Source organism: Scomber japonicus, chromosome 17 (assembly GCF_027409825.1).
Source record: "Scomber japonicus isolate fScoJap1 chromosome 17, fScoJap1.pri, whole genome shotgun sequence".
Taxonomy (NCBI): domain Eukaryota; kingdom Metazoa; phylum Chordata; class Actinopteri; order Scombriformes; family Scombridae; genus Scomber; species Scomber japonicus.
This window is the reverse complement of record NC_070594.1, coordinates 6,718,966-6,741,465: the sequence shown is the minus strand read 5'-3', so window position 1 is coordinate 6,741,465 and position 22,500 is coordinate 6,718,966. Positions and strand designations below refer to the sequence as shown.

Genomic DNA, 22,500 nt, shown 5'->3' with positions numbered 1-22,500 from the left:
AACATCTCTTAATAATAGAGTGGTGGGCTTTAAAAAAAAAAAAAAAGGAGAGATTGCTTAAGATGTGAGGATGGGTGGATTTATCCGAGGACCTTGTTTTCTCAGAGGTGGATTGTGGGAAGTGGAGGTCGTCCTTTTGGTGTTTGCTCAGGAAGGATAAGTGGTCCGAAGGCTTGATCTGCCGGGTTACATGTGTTTTTTTTTTCTTTTTTTCATTCCTATATAAACATTTCGGCAAACATGGAGAGCACAGAGGGGGGGTGGGGAGGGGGGTGATTTCTGAGGTGTGGGAGACCCTCAGCAGGTGTTTAGTTTAGAGTACGATCGATCTGCTCAATGACTGGGTGGATTTTTTTTGGGGGCTTTTATTTTGAAAGTGAAGCAACAACAGACAGAGAGAGAGACGGAGGGAGAGTAAATTTAAATTGAGGAGTGGGATTCGGTAGTGGGTCTGATCAGGATTCAGCCGTCAGCCTGGTGAAGGTTTTTAAATGTCAGCGCTGCTACGTTAGTCTGAGCAGATTGGATTTTAAGCTTTGAGTTTTTAGGAGAAAAAGGGCAAAGAAAAGCTTTTCTTTCTATTCCCCAAGTCGGCTCGGAGTCTGAGGACTATTTATTTTTTCTCCCTCCATCGCTTTTATTCTCAGAAGTCGGGAAATTACTTTGAACGTTTGTAATGAAACAAAAAAACACTACGAATAAAATGTTTAATTTAGACTTAATTAAAATTAAAATACATCACACTAGTCTGCTCCTGTTCTCCATGTTTTATTTCAACCCAAAACTACGAAACAAACCTTTTTAGATATCAGGGAAGATGTTTAACTAAATATTTTTAAGAGAAAGATAAAAACTTTCTCTTTATTTTAGCTTTTAATCAGCTCTTATATCACTTATCGCTGTTTTTTTATTCTACTTTTACTATGTACTATATTTGTTGTTAGTTTTTATTCTTATTTTTATTCTTATATTTCATTATATTATATATCGCATTAATGCTTTTATTTCTTTCCTCTTATTTTGAAACACTTCGTCTATGTACTTTATTTTATTGTGAAGCACTTTGAGCTGCATTTAATGTATAAAAGGTACTATGCAAATAAAGTATTATTATTATTTTCATTTATTATTATTATTATTATTATTATTATTTTTATTTATTTATTTATTTTTTAATTAATTAATTAATTAATTAATTATTATTCACCACCAGATGTTTTCAGCTGTTTTCATGAAGGCGGGAAAAATTTAGACTTGAAAGAATTTAAATGCAAAAATCAATTTTATGGACTTTCACTACTTTTTAACACCTGCTCTTTATTTGTAGAGTTTTTTTATTTGAGTCTTTCACTGGTTAAGTGTTTGTGAGCCGCTAACACACACACACACCCACAAACACACAAACACACACAAACTTTCAACACATGAAAAAGAGACGTGATAAAATCATGAATCATGATATTATATATTTGCCATATTGCTCACCTCTAACTGACTTTATTAATAACTGGTTATAATAATCTCTCTGTCAAATATCTTCTGTCCAGTATGAATCTTGTGTTTCGTGTTTCATCTCTGACGTTCGGACGTTTGGTATTAAAGTCAGAATATTTCCTGGTTGATGTTTTTTGCAGGGCTGCGCTTCCTGGAAGTGGTACTTCCCGTTTCACTACGCTCCGTTCGCCTCCGACTTCAAAGACATCAAAGGATTGTTCACAGACTTCGAGAAGGGGACCAAACCGGTAAGAACGGACTCTAACTTACTTCCTGTTTGTCTTATTTCTCTCGTCTTTGTCTCTCGAAGGGATTTTAAACTGGAATATATAAACTGTTGCTCCATGTGACCTTAAAGACTCCTTAGAGGGAGGGAGGGAGGAAGGAAGGAGTAAAGGAGGAAGGGAAGGAGTAAGGAGGAAAAGAGGAAGGAGTGAAGGATGGAAGGAAGGAAGGAGGAAAAGAATAAGGAAGGAATGGAGGGAGGGAGGAAGGGAAAGAGTAAGGAGGAAAAGAGGGAGGAAGGGAAGGAGGAGGAAAAGAGGGAAGGAAGGAGAGAATGAAGGAAAGGAGGGAGGGAAGGAGTAAGGAGGAAAAGAGGAAGGAAGTAAGGAGTGAAGGAAGGAAGGAAAGGAGTGTGGAAGAAGGAGGGAGTAAAGAAAGAGGGAAGGAAGGGAAGAACAAAGGGACAAATAAAGAAAGAGGGAGGAAAGAAGGAGGGAAGTAGGGAGGAAGGCCAAAAGGAAGGGAGGAAGGAAGGAACAGTCAAAACAGACGGGGGGACCCTGGAGGACGACAGGAAGTGAAATGACTCTTGTGTGTATTATTGTGTTATTTGTAGTTCAAGCCCTTGGAACAGCTGATGGGAGTATTTCCTGCTGCTAGCGGCAACTTCCTGCCCCAAACATGGCGGAACCTCATGAGCAGTCCGGTAAGTCTTTTATTTATTTATCTATTAATCCAAAAAATGAGTTTCAGGAGACTTCTGTGACAATTCAGAGGTCTTTTAACTCAAGTTGAATTGGCTGTGATCACCTGTGAAGTAAAATACATCCTTTCCTTCTAATAGCAGTTTTAAAAGCCTCCATGCTTGTAGCTACTGCCTCCATCTTTTTTTTTTTTTATAATAAGTTGTGATATTAAACTCTTCCTTTAATACAGGATTCTTCCATCATTGACTTCTACCCCGACGACTTCGCCATCGATCTCAACGGCAAGAAATACGCCTGGCAGGGTGAGTCGCTGTCTCTTTAAATAACACAGAATGTAAAGGGGAGATTTTAAAGGTGGTTTATGTCATTAGGTTGATTTAATACTTAAATATCAACAGTTAAAGGTTACATTTATTGCACATAAAAGGAAAAATACATGATAGTTGCAGGTTTTTTGAGATTAGGGTAAAGAGAAATGTGCAGAAGGAGCCAATGAAACCCATAAGAGCTCGTCAGGTGGCTCTCTTATGGTGAAGCATACAACATAAAAACTTAACCCTCCTGTTCTGCTCCCGGGTCAAATTGACCCGTCTGTTTTGACTGTTCCTTCTTTCCTTCCTCCCTTCCTTCCTTCCTTCTTTCCTCCTTTCGTCCCTTCCTTTGTTCCTTCCTCATTTCCTTCTTTCCACTCTTCCTTCCTTCCTTCCTCTTTCTTCCCTTCCTTTGTTCCTTCCTCATTTCCTTCTTTCCACTCTTCCTTCCTTCCTTCCTCTTTCTTCCCTTCCTTTGTTCCTTCCTCATTTCCTTCTTTCCACACTTCCTTCCTTCCTTCCTCTTTCTTCCCTTCCTTTGTTCCTTCCTCATTTCCTTCTTTCCAAACTTCCTTCCTTCCTTCCTTCCTCTTTCTTCCCTTCCTTTGTTCCTTCCTCATTTCCTTCTTTCCACTCTTCCTTCCTTCCTTCTTTCCTCTTTCTTCCCTTCCTTTGTTCCTTCCTCATTTCCTTCTTTCCACACTTCCTTCCTTCCTTCCTCTTTCTTCCCTTCCTTTGTTCCTTCCTCATTTCCTTCTTTCCACACTTCCTTCCTTCCTTCCTCTTTCTTCCCTTCCTTTGTTCCTTCCTCATTTCCTTCTTTCCACTCTTCCTTCCTTCCTTCCTCTTTCTTCCCTTCCTTTGTTCCTTCCTCATTTCCTTCTTTCCACTCTTCCTTCCTTCCTTCCTCTTTCTTCCCTTCCTTTGTTCCTTCCTCATTTCCTTCTTTCCACTCTTCCTTCCTTCCTTCCTCTTTCTTCCCTTCCTTTGTTCCTTCCTCATTTCCTTCTTTCCACACTTCCTTCCTTCCTTCCTCTTTCCTCCCTTCCTTCGTTCCTTCCTCATTTCCTTACTTCCTTCCTTCCTTCCTTGACCTGAGCACAACAGGAGGGTTAAAGAGTAAAGAAATAAAAGAAACATCATCACAACAACATCCAGCATCAAATATGCTTCCACTGATAGATGGATGATGATTATAGTTGGAGTTAATTGTTAATAGTGCGTTATGCAGATGTTGCCTGAGAGTCTAAACCCAGGGCAAAGAACTCCCAATGTGCTCTGTGCAGGTTTTGGAGCTTTTAAATGCAGTGTAACAGTTAAATAAATTATAATATAAGGATTTTTATCTACTGAGCTCATAAAAGTGAAATATATCTGCTATAATATTTCTGCTTGACAAATTTAAGCCAGTATGATAAAAACAAAAAACACGTTTTAGGTATATTTATTATCACCCAGGGAGCGTTGATGGATGGATAAAACACTATGAGAGTTAGAAGTGTGTATGTTAATGTCAGTGTTTGGTTTGTTAATAAAGTTTTCTATGTGTGCTGGTATTTGCAGGTGTTGCCTTGTTGCCGTTTGTGGATGAACGTCGGCTGAGAGCGGCTCTGACTGATGTTTACCCCGACCTCACACCTGAGGAAGGTGAGCAGACTTCTACAGCAGAGACCGCCAAAATAAAAGTTCCTCTTATGATTTAAAAAAAAAGGTTTATCAGAGCTGAAGTGATGAGCATGTGAACATAGTTTTGAGCCACAACTGTCAGTTCTAGGCATGGGCCGGTTACCGGTTTCAAGGTATACCACGGTATGAAAAAGTCACGGTTTCAAAACCACTAACATTTTCCGTCATACCGTTCCTGCGGTATGAGCAGGTTTTTTTTAATGTGAGGTCTCGTCAGAGAGAGAGTGGAGGTCCCTGGTCGTGTGCAGCTGCAGCGTAAAGTAGCGCACCTCCGGTTGCTGTTACAAGCAGGTCGCTCTGCAGGCTGTATGCTGGCTGAAGGAGGCGAGCCCCCCCCCCCCGAACTTTCCTCCCGTCTAAAAGCGCCAAGTCGGCTGTATTTATACTTATAAGGCTACCGTAAAAACACAAACGGCCGCGTCTTGGAGGAAGAAGGTCCCGGACAGTAGCAGCGTGAGGAGGAAATACATCCTATATGATCGTGAGCAAGTCTCCAAAAACTGTTGAGATTCAGTTTTAAGCTCCTGCCTGCATTTATTTATTTATATTTATCTTAGAAGTGTTTTTACTTTTTTCAATTATTTATGTTCTGATATCTTGAGCCACAGGTTCAGTGATTGCATTTATTTGCATTTTGTGTTGTTTTTTTTCTCACAAAAAATAATCAATTTATGTCGTGACTTGAGTTGCAGGTTTAGCCTCAGTTGAAGGACTGCACTTTTTTTTTTTATTTAGAAATAATTCAGTTATTTTTTATTATCATTTATTTTAAATACATATTTACTAAAAGTAAAAGACCATTCAATGGGATTTTTTTTTTTTTTTGTTTTTAAATACAGACATTTCAAAATATCACATTTTATACCCGTAATCATAATACCGTGAAACCGTGATATTTTTACCTAAGGTTATCATACCGTCAGAATTTCATACCGGCCCATGCCTAGTCAGTTCCGTCTGATTTAACATAAAAATTAAAGAGTTTTTTTTTGTTTTTTTACAGTTTATCTATTTGTCAATCCAACCACATCTATTAAATACACACAGTGGAACAAAATTGCACTCCTTTTTAAAGGACAAGAGGGCAAAAGAAATGGTAATAAATAAATAAACATAACTAAGGAAAACATAAGAACAATTAAAAAGACATTTAAAAAGCAGCAGCCGTTAAAACAGTGCTTTACTAAAATCAGTTGCCTGACTCGGTCATCAGAATTAGACAGAGATGTCAGAGAGTCAATATAATTTAGGAGAGGTCTCCAAGTTTAGGGAGCCATTAAGAGAAAATCTAAGCTTCTCTAGTCTAATGGACAGTAAAAGCTCTTTCACCCATCTGTGGTGGGATGGAGGTTGAGGGCGTTTCCAGCTAAGGAGAATGAGTCGCATGGCCAACAGGGTGGTAAAAGCAAATACAGTCTGCATGACTTTAGAGCTCATAGGATGCGAGGGGGTGCCAAACAAGGCTAAGAGAGGTTCAGGAGTAAGTAAATAACAATTTTGAAATCATTTAAAAAGTAGCTGTTTCTGTGTGATGACATGTTTTAGATTTAGTTTGAGGAAAGTTCAGGAAGTTTAGCAGCTGCTAGAAAACTGCCTCATTTTCTTAATGAACTGTTTTTAATCACACAGTAAAGTCATTATAATAATATACTTTAAGTTGCTCATCTTCTTTTTTTCTCCTTCTTTCTTTTTACTTCTAATCTTCTAATGTTTTGATGTTTTGCTCTTGTGTGTTTTTGTGCCTTTCCTCTTCTTTTCCCATTCATCATCTTCTTTCCTTCTTTCTTTCCTTCTTTCCTTCTTTCTTTCTCTACTATTTAATCCAGTCTATTAAAATAATGATGTGTGTTTTCTGTCTCAGTGAAAAGAAACAGCCTGGGAAACGACGTCATGTTCGTGGGGAAGTCTCACCTGCTGTTCGACTTCATCCAAGAACTCTACCGTGGCGAAACTAGCGAGGTAACAAAAAACTCTAAAAGCTGATAAATGTCTGTCAGACTGAGAGGAGAGGAGGAGGAAGGGGAGAATGAACAACATGCAGCATCTTAAAGGTTTTATTATATAGCAGCTAGTTATTAGATATATATCAGGGGTGTCAAACATGCGGCCCGTGGGCCAGAACCGGCCCGCCGAGAGGGCCAATCCGGCACAGTTTCCTTCTTCCTCCCTTCCTCCCTGTCTTCTTTTCCTTCCTTCTTTCCTTCCATCTGTCTTTCCTTTCCTCATTCCTTCCTTCTTTTCCTTCCTTCCTGTCTTCTCTTCTCTTCCTTCCATCTTTCCTTCCTGTATTCTCTTTCTTCTTTCTTCTCCTCCTTTTCTTTCCGTCCTTCCTTCCTTTTAGTGGTCCGGCCTACATGAGATCAAATTGGGCTGTATGTGGCCCTTGAATGAAAATGAGTTTGACATATATCTACACACACACACACACACACACACACACACACACACACACACACACACACACACACACACACACACACAGAGTAAGCAGCTTGTGTGTAATGAAAGTCTTCTTCTGCTTTTCTTTGCTGCGTCATTCTGCTGCAGATGTTCGTGCAGCTGTGCAGGTGTCGCCACAGTCGGATTCAGTCCCTGTTAATTATGCAGAGACACTAAAGTAATTGTGTGTCATGTTGTTTTTGCTGCATCATAAACGTGTCTCAGAAAATACAGCAGCAGCAACCACGAGCCTGATTACCTCAAACTAGATTAGTCAATAACAAAAAATGAATTATTCTTGACGTTATTTTTGGCTGCTAAGAAGCTGGACTTTAAGCCCAAGTGGAAATGTTGGCTTCCTCTTGGGCTTATAGTAAATAAAATCATCACCTGTAAACCACTATAATAATATCTGCATTTAGTTGAGTCATTAGTTCAGTTATTTTGCAATAATTTAACCCAAAGCCCCCAAAACACATTGAAATAATTCACTATGATCCAATTAATGTAGTTAACTTTCCTGTTGTCCTCCCGGGTCAAATTGACCCCGTCTGTTTCAACTGTTCCTTCCTTCCTTCCTTCCTTCTGTCCACCATTCCTCGCTCCTTCTTTCCTTCCCGCCTTCCCTCTGTCCTTCTTTCCTTCCTTTCTCCCTCCCTCCTTCCTTCCTTCTTTCCTTCTTTCCTTCTTTCCTTCCTTCCCTTCCTTCCTTCCTTCCTTCCTTCCCATCCGCCCTTCCTTCCTTCCTCCCTCCCTTCCTCCCTTCCTCCCTTCCTCCCTTCCTCCCTTCCTCCCTTCCTCCCTTCCTTCCTTCCTTCCTTTCTTCCTTCCTTCCTTCCTTCCCTTCCACCCTTCCTTTCTCCCTACTTTCCTTCCTTCCTTCCTTCCTTCCCTTCCACCCTTCCTTTCTCCCTACTTTCCTTCCTTCCTTCCGTCCTTCATTCCATCCTTCCATCCTTCCTTCCTTACTTCTTCCTTCCTTCCTTGCTCTCTCTCTCCTTCCTTCCTTCCTTCCTTCCTCCCTGCCTTCTTTCCTTTATTCCCTTCCTTCCTTCTTTCCTTTCTTTCCTTCCTTCCTTCCTCCATCCCCCTTTCTTCCTTCTGTCGTTCCTTGCTCTCTCTCTGCTTCCTTCCTTCCTTCCTCCCTGCCTTCTTTCCTTTATTCCCTTCCTTCCTTCTTTCCTTTCTTTCCTTCCTTCGATAATGAATACAATGAGTTCACCAAATCAGAAAGTTCATGCAACTTCAATGAAAACAAGAGCAGACCAAAGATGCGTTAAGATACTAAATGACACCTTAGCTGCTGAGTTGACACCTTTACGAGTCAGTTGATGATGTCATACTTTGTCTCCGTCAGGGCACAGAGATCCCCGCTGAGCTCTGCCACGGGATCCAAGGTATATTAAATCTTGATGACGACCCTATTCTACCAGATAAGTAAGGAAACGCTGCTTTATTCCCACTTTTCTATATTAATGTTATTTTTAAATGCTCTAACCTCCTGAATCCGATGCAACGACTCCGACCGCCTCGTTTATTCACTCTTTCTTTTTTTTTTTTCTTTTTTTTTCTTTTTTTAACTTTCATCCTTCAGGCCGGTGAAGTCGCCCATCCCGATGCTTCGTGATATTGCACAGAACAATTCCATCGGGTAAGAACCGACTTCATAAACACTTTTAACCCTCCTGTCGTCCTCCCGGGTCAAATTGACCCCATCTCTCTTTTGACTGTTCCTTCCTTCCTTCCTTCCTTCCTTCCTCCCTCTTTCTTTAATTGTTCCTTCGTTTTTTCCCCTCCTTCCATACTTCTTTCCTCACTTCCTTCCGTCCCTCCTTGCTTCCTTCCTTCCTCCCTCCTTTCTTCCCTCCCTCATTCCTTCCACCCTCCCTCCCTCCTTTCCTCCCTTCCTTCCTCCTTACTCCTTTCCTTCCTCCCTCCCTCCTTTCTCCTTTCCTTCCTTCCTTCCTCCCTCCCTCCCTTCCTTACTCCTCTCCTTCCTCCCTCCTCCCTTCCTCCCTTACTTCCTCCCCCTCCTTTCCTCCCTTCCTTCCTCCTTACTCCTTTCCTTCCTTCCTTTACTCCCTCCCTCCTTCCTTCCTCCGTCCCTCCTCCCTCCTTTCCTTCCTTCCTCCTTTCATCCCTTCCTTCCTCCTTACTCCTCTCCTTCTTCCCTCCCTCCTTACTCCTTTCGTTCCTTCTTTCCTCCCTATACCTTTCATTCATTCATTCCTCTGTGTGTGTGTGTGTGTGTGTGTGTGTGTGTGTGTGTGTGTGTGTGTGTGTGTGTGTGTGTGTGTGTGTGTGTGTGTGTGTGTGTGTTTCTATAAACTCGCCTTTCATCAGTTATCAACCTTCCTTTTGAGCCTTAAGACACATTTTGAGGAACATGACAGTGAAGCAGGTTGAGAAGAAAATGATTATGCTCCATCACAGAATAATCCTTGACTCCATCTCACACACACACACACACACACACACACACACACACACACACACACACACACACACAGAGCGGTGGAGTGTTGAAGGCAAGATTTTCTATTTAAAAAGAAGAAGTTAGCTAATGCATCTCTCTTTGTCCGCCATTGAAACTGATGTTCTTGTATTTTGCAGAGTGTGGTTCAAGGATCCTGAGTTTGCTCAAGATTTTGTGTTCAAGGCGGTTCTTCTTGCTGGTGCCAAGTGAGTGAGGAGCCGGGGGAGGGGGGGGGGGGGCGGGGGGTTATTCTTTTCTTTTTTAACTTACTACAGAAATTCTTCTTAAGATATCTTTTCAGGGATGGAAAGCTTTTCATTTTTCACATCTCATTATCACAAGATGAGGGTTTGGTGCTTTTGAAAACGTTCTCATTGTCGGATAATCTCATGAAAAGACCCAAAATCCAAAATCGATCTATAGTAGAGGAACTTTATGACTTTCCTATTTTGTCGTCGGCTCTCTGCCCTCCAAGGTCCTCGTTCCCTACTGAAGATACAAGGTTTTAAAAGCTGGACGGACACTTAAGATTTTTTTTTTTAGCGAAAGTTATGCAGAAGAATATAAAGGAGCATTTCACCCAGTGCAGCAGTTTGCCTCATTCACGTGTTTTTAATAGTTTTTGAATAATAACAAAGATCTATGGTACAGAGGAAATAAGATATATCAAACTTTAGATACACACACACACACACACACACACACAGATACACACATACACACACACACTTATAATACTTGATGGTAGTTTAGTTCATTGTTGTCTTGTCATGGGATTTGATGACTATAAGAAACATTCACATCAACCATATAACCTTCATTTTTTTATATTTAGTTAACTTTTCACATCTTTCATGGATCTTAAAATGATATAAAACACTTTGGCAGCTCCTAATGTTTAACAGAGGGAACAAGCGTATAGACATTTGTAGGCTTTAAAACTCTATTACTGCTAACTCAATACAAAAAAGACACAAATTCACTTCCTTTGATTCTGTTTTACATGTATTGAAGTTTTGTCTCATTGTTCATTACGACGGATTTCTCACCAGTTTTTTTGCTTTATCATTTTTATTAATTCAGAATTACATTATAATAATTTTAATGCTCATGTTATCATTGCACAACGAAATTAAGTGTCTCCAGTGATACAAACAGTAAACATAACTACACACAATAACAAAAACTACAGACTCTGGAATAAAAATAAAAAACAAAAGCAGATTGAGTACTTGTTACATTGCACATGGTGAAGTTCACATGCATGCACATAATGAGTATATTGTTGCATGTGTTCAGGATAAGGTTTTACTTATTAGCCTGATATTCAACAAGAATGAAAAGAATCACTCTGATGTCTTTTATATTACTTTTCCCTGCACTTCCTGTTTATATTATATATGAAACAGAAAGACATCTGTTGTTAGTATGGGTCGATATTTCAACTTGTAGGTTTTTCAGAATTTGAATCTTTTTTTTTTCTGTGTTTATTTAACCAATGTTTCATCATCACTAAGCAGTTTCACATCCTAATGTTTCCCTCTGTTTCTTCTCCCAGGATGCCCAACAAAGTCCTGAAACCTGGAGACTGGGAGAGAGGGAACAGGGAACCATGGAGACCTCAGCTGGGCTTCAACCCCAACAGACAGCAGGCTCACCTGGGCCAGTCCGGCTTCAGGGCTCTGGGGTAAGTTTATATCTGTGACACCCTTAGTCCAATCTACATCAGACCTACATCAGACTATAACGGACATCTCAAAATCGGATAAAGACCACCTAGATAATTTGCCAGCAGTTTAGCTCTATGTAAACTCAGCAATCGTATCTAAATCTGAGTTCAAGTTTAGCTAGCTAGATTGAAAGTCTGAAAAAGAAAGAGTCTGGAAAGAGTCTTTAAACATAAAAAATATCTACTAAAATATTACAAATGTCAGCCATGATATGATGAGCCTCATGACATTATGTTACACTGAAAATAAGACTAATATATTTTTAAAAACATAGATGAATATATGTTGCACAGCTTTTAAAAACCCCATAAACATACACATGGCTGGGCAATATTGAAGGGACGACTATCTGTGCTTTCAGAAAATATTTACACAATGAGATTCTTGATAAATAATCATCAGTAAAGTGGATATAATGACTGAGTGGATAAAAGGCAGATCTTAGAATAGTCTGTTACGCTCAGAAAATTAAATTTTTACTGTAATGCAGCCTTTAAAAGCATAAAAAGACATCTAATCCATATCACACAATCTTTATAATCTAACACGATATCTATGAAATATGAATTTGAATATCAATATATTGCCCCAAACATACATACAGTCTCTAAACACACACAGACCTGCCTCCGCCACTTCCTGCAGCGTTGTGATGATGTCATAATATAATTTAACATTAAGCTGCGTTTAAACAATAACAACTGATCCTGCAGTGACTCAGTGTTCACATGTAGGAGACGAGACGAGGAGTACAGCATTTTAAAATGGAAAATGTGTTTAAATGTTTGTTACCCCCCTCCTCCCCATCTCCATCCAAACTACCCCCCCCCCCCCCCCCCCTCCCTTTAACGGTCCCCATTAACCAGCCATCCTTGATTATGATCTAAGCTCTCTCCTCCACACGTTGATATTATCATTAAGGAAATGTGAATAATTGAACATCTGGCTCGGTCCGACTGCGTGGTGCCGTGTTTGTGAATTAATTATGCACGCTTTGGAAGAAACACAATATATTCCAGCTTCTTTTCTTTCTTTCTTTCTTTCTTATTTTCCCTTCCAGCTCTAAAGTAAGTCGTTAATTCAGGCAGTTATGTGCCTTGATGGGGCCAAACAGGCAGCTGCTGAGAGGAGAGAGAGAGAGAGAGATTTTAAAGAAAAGGATTAGTAGTTTAACAAGCAGATGATAATGAGCTTAATACCAAGATATCATCCGTCTGATCGAGGCTGGTTTTAAACATTGTTAATGTTTCGATCACCTGTGACCAGTTAAGATACTTTAACTTAAAAGACTGTTTTACTGTAACTGATCCTTTAAAGTCGATAAACTATGAATGAGTTTCTATAATAAGCTGAACTAATGATCATATGAGACACCCACAAGTTTAACCTGCCTGTCGTCTGTTTTGACTGTTCCTTCTTTCCTCCCTTCCTCCTTCCTTTTCTCCCTCCGTCCTTCCTTCCTTCCTTCCTCCCTCCCTCCCATCGGTCCTTCCTCCCTTCCTTCCTTCCTTCCTTCCTTCCTTCTTTCCTCCCGTCCCTCCTTCCATCGGTCCTTCCTCCCTTCCTTCTTTCCTCCCTCCATCCCCTTTTCTTCCTTCCTTCTGTCCTTCCTTCCGTCCTTCCTTCCTCTCTCCCTCCTTCTTTCTTTCCTCTGTTCCGTCTTTCCTTCCTTACTCTTTTCCTTCCTTCCTCCCTCCCTCCCTCCTTCCTTCTTTCCTTCCTTCCTTCCTTCTTCCCTCCGTCCCTTCTTTCCTTCCTCCCTCCCTCCCTTCTTTCCTCCCTCCTTTCCTTCCTTCCTCCCTTCTTTCCTCCCTCCTTTCCTTCCTTAAAGTATAAATAACCTTAAAGAAAAACAAACTTTTACCAGACAGCAGCAACCAAAAGCAAGAACATACACATTATAGGTAGAAGTCATTGTCACGTTAGCGCTGTATATCTACTGTTAACCTCTTCATAGTTACGTTATAATTCTGTGTTAACTTCTGTGCAGTAATGTTGCTTCTTGTAAGTCTTGAAATTCACTCAAACTGGACTTCTTCTTCGATGGTATTTCGGAGTCTGTACATCAAGCAGCACGACACAATGAAGCACAGTTTGGTTCTTTACACCTGACCCTTTTAACTACCTGGAGATAAACATGTGTGTGTGTTTAAATATGATGATGATGATGATGATGATGATGATGATGTTAATTAGATCTTTATTTTTTGTCTTTTCTTCAGTCACAGTATGAACAGGAACCAACGTGGCGGAGGTCAGTACAGCAACGCTCCACCGCCAGGAAACTACAGCCAAGGAAACTACCGTCCTCAACACAGCGGTGGCCACCAGCCCTACCATCGTAAGAGAGACACACACACACACTCACACACACACACACACTCACACTCACTCACATACCCTGACAAGTGTCCACTGAGCTACAGCAGATTAACATTAGCAGACAGTCTATCCTTGACTCTCAACCAGGTGAGACTAGTTCTTGGAGAACAACCAAGAACTAGTGTTGCAGCTTTGTTTTGAGCCACTTGTGATTAGTTTAAAGACTATTAGATGCAGCAGACCCTAACCCTAACCCTAACCCATACACCTGAACAGGAATCAAGATGACATAAAACCAATGAACAAACTACTTGATGAAACAACCATTTTGGAAACAGCTCTGTTGATGTGATCAGACCATGACAATCATCAACATCATCATATCTATTTCTCTACTTATCATATGATACATGGTAGGGGTGTGATTTAATTTTATTAGACGTCTCATAACATTTCATTTTGTTGAGATCTTTATCTAAATCTTGTTCTGAGGTGTGTGTGTGTGTGTGTGTGTGTGTGTGTGTGTGTGTGTGTGTGTGTGTACAGTAACAGTAAAAGGTTTGAACACAATTTCCCATTGACTGAGTCCAACCTCTTGACTCGATTCTGTGTGTTTAGAAAAAGGAAGATAAAAAAACATCTCAGTTCAACAGACTTTGAGTAAAATGGTGAAAATGGATGATTTTGACTAAAGGAAGTTAGATTCAAGTGAAAGCTTCTGGATTAATGTTTTTATGTGGAAACAGTTTTAAAAGGATGAAGAAGAAACATTATGACTCAGGCTACATTGACACGATGGCGGTCTGAACAGAAGACCCAAAAGTGGTGTTGCGTCTTCACTTTTTATTCCGCGTGCGTTTTCAGGAGGAAATCTGCGTGCGTACGGTGACGCAAAAGTGAGTGGAATTTGATAGGGTATGAATGCCAGGCGGCCAGGCGGCTAGGTGGCATGCACGGCTACGGCGGAGCGTATTCAACTTTTCCACTCTGGAGGGAGGTTTCAGATTTTTGCGTTTTCAAGCCTCAAAAACGCCGTCACCGTGTAAACAAAAAGGCACTTCAGATCAAATATTTAGTCGTTTTTACCCGCCAGCGTCCTCGTGTAAACGGGGCCTCAGATTGGGTGAATTATTGGATTCACTGCTGTAGCTTTGTATTGACTCAGACAGTACGATGCTCATTAAGCCAGATGAATCAATAATGAAAGAATAATGAGTTGCAGCCCTACTGTACTATAATGTAACTAGACTAGGCATTATCTGCCATGAAACTAGTTCATTTCACCAATATGTAGTTATGATACGTTGGTGCTATTCCCCTCCGAGCCCATGGTGGCATGTTATCAACATCCGGGGTCTGTAGGTTGACTTCCTAACCTCTGATCTGGATGATGTCATTTCCGAACGTCATACCTACGGATATACGCGGCGCTCCACTGGAGCTAATTTCGTCCGAACGACTCCAAATGACACCAAAGTTGTCTGGGTGAGTAAATGATCGTATTTTATGCTAGAAATAAGGTCCAGGTTGTAAAAAACGGTAATTATCCTTTAAGCCAGATGAGTCAATAATGATATGACATAATTAGTTGCAGCCCTACTGTAATATAATGTAACTAGATTAAGTAATATAAACATATATACAGTCAAGCCCGAAATTATTCATACCCCTTTTGGACATGCCACTTTTTGTTCAAATGTAAATAAAAGCTGACTGAAATATTTTTTTTACCACAATGATGCCTTTTGTACATCGTCTTTTTATCTTCTTGGAGAAGCCTGTGTCACTTCCGGTCAAAAAACAACTTGCTGGTTGAATAAAAGTAACTTTAAGTCAAAATTTGCCAGGAGTATGAATAATTTCGGGCTTGACTGTATGTATTATCTCTGGTCATCTTCAAGTTCATCTCTATTGTCTGAAACAACCATCATGTTCAGCTCTCCTGCTCTGATCCTTCCTCTGAGCTAGTTTTATCATTTCTATTAGCAGGAAAATAAATGAATAAACTCATAAACTGCTCAGCTGCTTCATCAGCAGCTGTGTGACCCGCTGGAGCTCCAACCTGCTGGTTTACACGACGCTGTTCCTCCAAATAATCAGCTGCAACTAGAAACACACACAAAGATGAATGGATACTGTTATTAATTCACTCAGAAGAAAGACGACACTTTGTCCAACCAGCTGCCAAACTGTCTCTTTTTTCAAGACACAAATAATTGAGTTATATGATTAAAAAAAAAAGCTCCTTTTGTCGGTCACATGAGAGACGGATGGCGGAGCAGCTCAGATCGTCACATATGGAGGCAGAATCTGTTCCCCTGCTCCTAATCACGGACTGCGCTCGGCCCCCCGGCCCTCGGCCCCCCTGCGCTCCTCTGCCAGCTCTCTCCTCCAGTTTGACTTTGATGTGCCAATTTGCAAGTAGATGAATAATCTCATCTGCCCACTGATAGCGTGCGGGGGAGTCGCGGCTATTCTGGTGGCACTTGAATGCAAATGGGGGTTTTTGGCTCCTCCGGATTGCGCTAGCACCTCCCCTGGCCTCTGCCTCTCCTTCTTAATGTTAAACTTTCCAATTAGTGGTTTCCAGCTTTTTAATATATATATTTATATATCTCTCTCACTCTGTAGTTGTTCCATCATTTTGTAAGGAATTATTTTAATAAATGTGAATTATTGTAAATGCTGAGCTTGTGTCTGGTTGACGGAGGATCAGCTGAAGTACCTGAGACAGAAATAATGTGTCATTATTGAAGCTAGCGTTTTATATTAGATTTGATTTCTGCTGATTTTCGTCCATTTTTTTAAAGTGTTAAACCTTTGACTCTTTCATTGAGTGATGACAGTCGGATGCTAAAATAAGATTCACCTGTGAACCGATGGAAATTATTCAACCGTGTTTTAAATCAAAATAAAATGACTCAGGGACTTTTATTCTGACACCAGCAGGGAGTCAGGGGACGAATCGTAATATGGACGTCCCGAGGAATGTGATTATCCAGACACAAGTAGGCCTTATTCTGCAACAGGAGGCTCGCTTTTGTCCAGATAACACTTTCTCAGGGACAATCCTCTGCTCGGCCAGTAATCACTACAGGCTTTGCTCTACTGGGCTTTTGTGGGGGGCTTTTTTTTAAGGGGGGGGTTGCTGATTATCGTTGTGGGAGACCAGGGGCTAGTAATGAGACTGTCGAGTGGCTCCGCTGGACACAGTAACCACCCCCACCCCCCCCCCCCTACCCCCTGTGATAAAAGCATCCGGGAGGTTTTGATTGGATGTGTGATGCGCTCTGAAGAGGGTTGAAACCAAAGTTAACTTCCCCCTTTTAACAGCGCCGCTACCTCCTGCGGTGATGTGTCAACACACTGCCTCTGAAACACGCTGCCGGGCTTTGTGCTCCGAGGCCGGACCAGCTGGTGTTTAATAACCCACCCGGGGGAGTCTCTGCTGGTGGCCATTATTGTCTTGACACACACTGACACCAAATTTTAACCAGGGCAAAGCAAAAGCAAAGTAACGGTTTCATCCAGCAGCCGCAGCAGCAGCAGCAGCAGCAGCGGCGGCGGAGGAGGATGATGATGATAAGCCTCCCAAAACTCCCCCAACCCACTTGAGAATAACAACTGCACACAATAGCTGCTCACACTGGCTGCTGCAGAGACTTCAATAACAAGGAGTCACCAAACACATGTGGCCTTTTAAGTCCTGGGGAGCATTATCTCCACTGAGATCTGACGCTGCTGGAAAAGTGAGATTTTTACTCTGAACTTCAGCGTCGAAGATTCATTTATTGAAGCTGAAGCATCGACTGATCTTTAGCTTGTTTTGTTTTTTTGTTTTTTTAAAATATATTTTTATTTAACTTTTTGCAAAGCAGTTGTGACTAGGCATGGGATGATAACTGTGTTGAAGGTATACCGTGATATGAAAAAGCCACGATAACCGAAACCACCAAATTTTCCATCATACCGTTCCTAACTCTAAGGTATGAGCTGTTTTTAGTCTGGTCAAAGACAGGAAGTGCTGGTCAGAAATCCGTCAGGTGGTGCAGCTGCAGCGTAGAGTATCACGACCCCTCACACTGTCATTACAGATTCAGGTTAAATTAACATGTCTGTCTTTATTTTTCTTCCTTTTAGGAACATTTCAGAGCTGTAATCGCCATACCATGAAACAGTGATATTTTTGCTTATGGTTATCATACCACCAGAATCTCATATCGGCCCATGCCTAATTGTGACAAGGACAGTACAAAACATGGCACTATAGCAACAGTGCACCAAATACATGCCACTTTTTGTTCAAATATAAATAAAAGCTGACTGAAATATTTTTTTTACCACAATGATGCCTTTTGTACATCGTCTTTTTATCTTCTTGGAGACGCCTGTGTCACTTCCGGTCAAAAAACAACTTGCTGGTTGAATAACAGTAACTTTAAGTCAAAATTTGCCAGGGGTATGAATAATTCCGGGCTTGACTGTATATTGTGTTTGGTTGTTAATACTCGACACAGTTAAACTCTGCTGTATCTGTGTAACTCTGCATGAAGGCTTTAAAGTAGCAATCAAGCTTTATTCATACAGCATCGTTCATAAAGGTTAATAAAGCTCAAAATGCTTCACAGACAGCAGACAGGAGGCTTATAAGACAGATCAAGTGTTACAGCAAAGGAACAAAAACAAAGAAAAAATGACAAAGAAAGAAGAAAAAATGGAGATTAATGATTTAAAGTAGGTCTGGTATCTCTCTATAGGCCTTTATGATGTTGTGATAATATCATTAAAAGTACTGAACATTAGCTTTGTATTCTTCTTTTCACATTCCTTGTAGTTTTAACCTTTTTTTTGAATTGGTAGTGCCTGATTTCAATCAAACTCTTGATAATATTACAGGTTTATTTCAATAAAAGCCGACCTGTCGTGCTGCTGCTTGTTAGTTACATTAAACACTGATACGTTGGAGATGTTACACTTCCTGTCTCAGTGCTTAATAAAAGGATTTGATAGAAATAGAGATGATATATTAATACATAGATCTGCAGAATGAGATGAATCAGCAGCTATTTTGATGATTAATTGATTAATTGCAAAAAAACATCTAAACTTTGCTGGTTTCAGCCTCAAATGTGACGATTTAATGCTTTTCTTAGTCAGTTAGTGACTTACTTAGTTAGACAAAACAATTTGACGTCACCTTAGCTTTCAAGATACAATCATTTAACCAGGAAAATAATCATTAGACTAATCAATAATGAGAATAAGAATGAGCTGCAGCCGTAGGAGGAAGTTCAGTCTTGGTATCTGTACTGAAACATTTGAAAGAAAACAGTTGTAATAATTTAAGTCGACATCAAGAAACAGACCAGTATTGATAATATTGATATTGTAATATTGATTTTGAACTATATCTCCTTCAGTTATCATTCATTTAGAGTAGTTTATGTCTCGTAAACCGGTCTGAGGAGAAGCTGTTGCTCGTCTTTGTCCGAGCAGAGAGGAAAGTTACAGTCTAGTCTCTGTTACGGAGTCCTATTTGAAGTCACCTTAGCTTGTAAGAAACCTCAAATAATCATTAATCTAATCACTAATGAGAATAAGAATGAGCTGCAGCCCTGGGAAGAAGTCCAGTCTTGGTATCTGTACTGAAACATTTGAAAGAAAACAGTCGTAGTGATTTAAGTCGACATCGAGAAACAGATTAGTATTGATAGTATTGATATTATAATATTGATTTTTAACTATATCTCCTTCAGTCATCATTCATTTAGAGGTTTTAAACTTTTCTTAAGTTGATTCTCTTCTCGTAAAAACCAGTCCGAGGAGAAGCTGGTTGAGTTTTCGGGGGAGTCTGTTGCTCGTCTTTGTCCGAGCAGACAGAAAAGTTACAGTCTAGTTTCTGTTACTTCATCCTGAGCCGGCTGGACGAGGGAGCTGAGTCAAATAGTCGCCTTCACTAATTGAAAAGAGGCGGAGAGGGACGTTTAGTTGTTTAGCTTGGTTGTAATCCCGGCGTTAATACAGTGGAGGCCGAGCGTGTTTTAAGGATTTAAAGCGTAATCCTTTGTTGGCTTTTGTCCGCTGCAGACTGGAGGTCCATACACTTTCAGATCATTGTTAATTAAGGAGATTGACAGGTGTCCACTTGTAAATTCTCTCCTTTTGAGTCGTCGCTGGCCCACGAGGGAAAAAAAAGAAGACCAGTGTTTTTGAGGGAGTTTATAATTGGGAGCCCGACTGGGTGGTCCACTTAAAGTTTGTTGGTGGAGGAGATAATCAAACATGAAAACTGAATGACAAAAAAACAAAATGATAATGTGCCGACAGCAGTCCGCCTGCTGGCTGGTAATTGTGCGCTTTACTACTTCTTTTTTTTTTTTGCAGCCGTCAGCAGAGAAGAAGTGGTGGGATGCAGACGAGGAAAGGGGGGAGGGGGGAATGGGGGGGTTGGGGGGGTGAATTAAAGGAAAAACCAGTAGTAGCCTGAATGCTTGACCCCTACAGTGAGGGGGATCCAGCAGCTCTGGAGGCTGGGGGGCATTTAGCTGGTGTAGTTTGGGTCCAGAGAAGAGTCAATGCTAATCAATACTAAGTTTATCTGATTGATTAAATATTTCTATCCTGATGGGAGGGGTCTGGTCCACCTAAAGGGGCTCGAGGGGTCACCGTAAGCCTGGCCCAATAATTACTGACGTATCAGCATCATCATTTCTATTTCTCGACTTATCATATGGTACATGGTAGGGATGTGACGATACTCTCTTTAACTCTGTTTTTAAGAAAACTTCAATGAGGAAATAAATGACTGTTCTTTTATTTTGAAATCCACAAAATGGAAATTGAATTGAAATGTTTTAACTAATCATCTTGTAATGAATCTACTTTCTAAATATATAATTATCATATGCATTTAGCTGGTGTAGTTTGGGTCCATTTGAGAGAAGAGTCGATGCTAATCAATATAAAGTTTATCTGATTGATTAAATATTTCTATCTTGATGGGAGGGGTCTCGTCCATCCAAAAGGGGCTCGAGGGGTCACTGTAAGCCTGGGCTAATAATTACAGACGTATCGTACAATAACGTAATTATTTGTTTATTTAAAAGGATCCCCATTAGCTGACTCCAAGACGACAGCTTGTCTTCCTGGGGTCCAGACAATAATATTTAATCGTATCTTACGGCCTTCAGTCATCATATCTCAACCCAGCTGATCACTGATGGGAGATTTAGGACGGATGTGTGAGACAGCGCTCTGCACCTTCATCATCAAAACACCAAATAAGAGAATTCACAGACTGTAGAATCAATAACAAGGAGCGTTGATCAGTTACTGAGACTCTTTATGTTGGGTTTTCCCCTTTTTAAGCTATTTGTTTAGTTTTCATTGGATCCAAAACATCAAAAGTCTTCCATTAGTTTCTCAAAGTCTTGGACTCGTTCATGATTTCTTAGATATTTGATGAATATCGAGTTATCGGCTGGTCCAACATGATCGAGGCGCCTTTGTTTGGAAATGTGTTTGGATGTTTTCGGAGGTGATCGGTTGGTCAACGTGTCATCGTCCCTCCAGTAATCCACCGCTGGCTCTAACGTCTCAGCAGCAGTTTGATATATGATTTAAACCCTTTAGGAAGATACGTTGTGGCCGATGGTTCAGTTGTAAATGATCGTACTGCGTCGTCTTGTCTTGTTGGAGTTTGTTCTCTCCTACGTTGCATTGGGAAAGGCATTTTAAATTCTGCAGCCATGCTAGCAGCTGTATGAAGCTATATTTATTCAAGATATCTTTATTGACCCCGAGGGGCAATTTGTGGTGCAGTAAGACAATAGAAATGACAATTTACAGCAATTAGTTACATTTTAAAAATAAACAATCCACAAAAGTACAGAAATGATCAATATATTACCCATTAGCCCTGATATCCACACAGTGTTGGCTATCATTTACTTTTATTTTCCCTTTTATCATTTTAGTCTTTAACATGTCAGAAAAAGTGAAAAATTCCGTCAGTTTCCCCCAAATTACATTAATATATATAAAAATATTCTTTACTTTGACTTGAATCCAAAAATATGAACTTTATTTTCACATATGATGGACAAAAGCATCAATCAATCTCATTTAATAGTTACAATTTAGGCTGAAAACTGTGTGAAAGGATTATTTAATTATCTAAACAGTTGCTTCTGATGATTGATTAAGTGATCAGTTGTTTCAGCTCTACTGATAATGAATAAATAATCAATATATTTCCAATACACTGACTATCAGCATTATTTACTTTTATTTTCCCTTTTTATCATTTTAGTCTTTAACATGTCAGAAAAAAGTGTAAAATTCCTTCAGTTTCCCCCAAACTACATTAATATATATAAAAATGTTCTTTACTTTGACTTGAATCCAAAAATATTCACTTTATTTTCATATATAACAGACAAAAGCATCAAATAGTCTCATTTAATAGTTACAATTTTGGCTTTTTTTGCTGTAAAACTGTCTGAAAGGATTATTTAATTATCAAAACAGGTGCTTCTGATGATCAATTAATCAACCAGCTCTTCTGATAATTAACCAATAATCAATATAATCAATATATCTCCCCATTTAGTATTTATCTATCAGCGTCATTGGTCTTTTTTTCTTTTTTTTTTTTTTTAATATTTAACACTGACTCCTTCCTCCTCCTGGTTGGTTTCTAAACATGAGGCTCTGGGTCCTTTTCTTCACCCTTCACCCACCCTGAGCCTGAACCACTCAGCACTGCTGCCCCTATAAACAAACAAGTCCGCGGCTCGCAGCTGGTCATCGCCTTGGCAACGGTGAATCTGGAAGAAGCCGTTCGCTCCTTTTTTTTTCTTCTTTCTTTCATTTATCTTTTTTTATTCTATCTCTCTCTCTCTCATCTCTCTCTCACTCTCTCTCTCTCTCTCTCTCTCTCTCTCTCTCTCTCTCTCTCACCTCTCTCTCTCTCTCTCTCTCTCTCTCTCTCTCTCTCTCTCTCTCTCTCTCTCTCTTCTCTCTCTCTTTCTATTAAGTGTGTCTTTGTGAAGGGCTTGCAGCGATGGAACCGGGGTACTTGAAGCGTCACAATGCTGCCGGCTGACTGA

General features: G+C 40.2%; 1 protein-coding gene across 1 annotated transcript in view; it reads left to right on the top strand.

Moving 5' to 3' along the window:
• The window catches only part of xrn2 (5'-3' exoribonuclease 2), a 52,558-nt gene that overhangs the window by 25,055 nt on the left and 5,003 nt on the right, over nucleotides 1-22,500 (top strand). Inside the window, exons 24-30 of the mRNA XM_053336553.1 lie at nucleotides 8,220-8,299; nucleotides 8,457-8,513; nucleotides 9,476-9,544; nucleotides 10,897-11,025; nucleotides 13,291-13,406; nucleotides 16,819-16,841; nucleotides 16,901-16,947. Of these exons, the coding sequence (XP_053192528.1) occupies nucleotides 8,220-8,299; nucleotides 8,457-8,513; nucleotides 9,476-9,544; nucleotides 10,897-11,025; nucleotides 13,291-13,406; nucleotides 16,819-16,841; nucleotides 16,901-16,947 (521 nt within the window). The remainder of the gene's footprint in view (nucleotides 1-8,219; nucleotides 8,300-8,456; nucleotides 8,514-9,475; nucleotides 9,545-10,896; nucleotides 11,026-13,290; nucleotides 13,407-16,818; nucleotides 16,842-16,900; nucleotides 16,948-22,500) is intronic.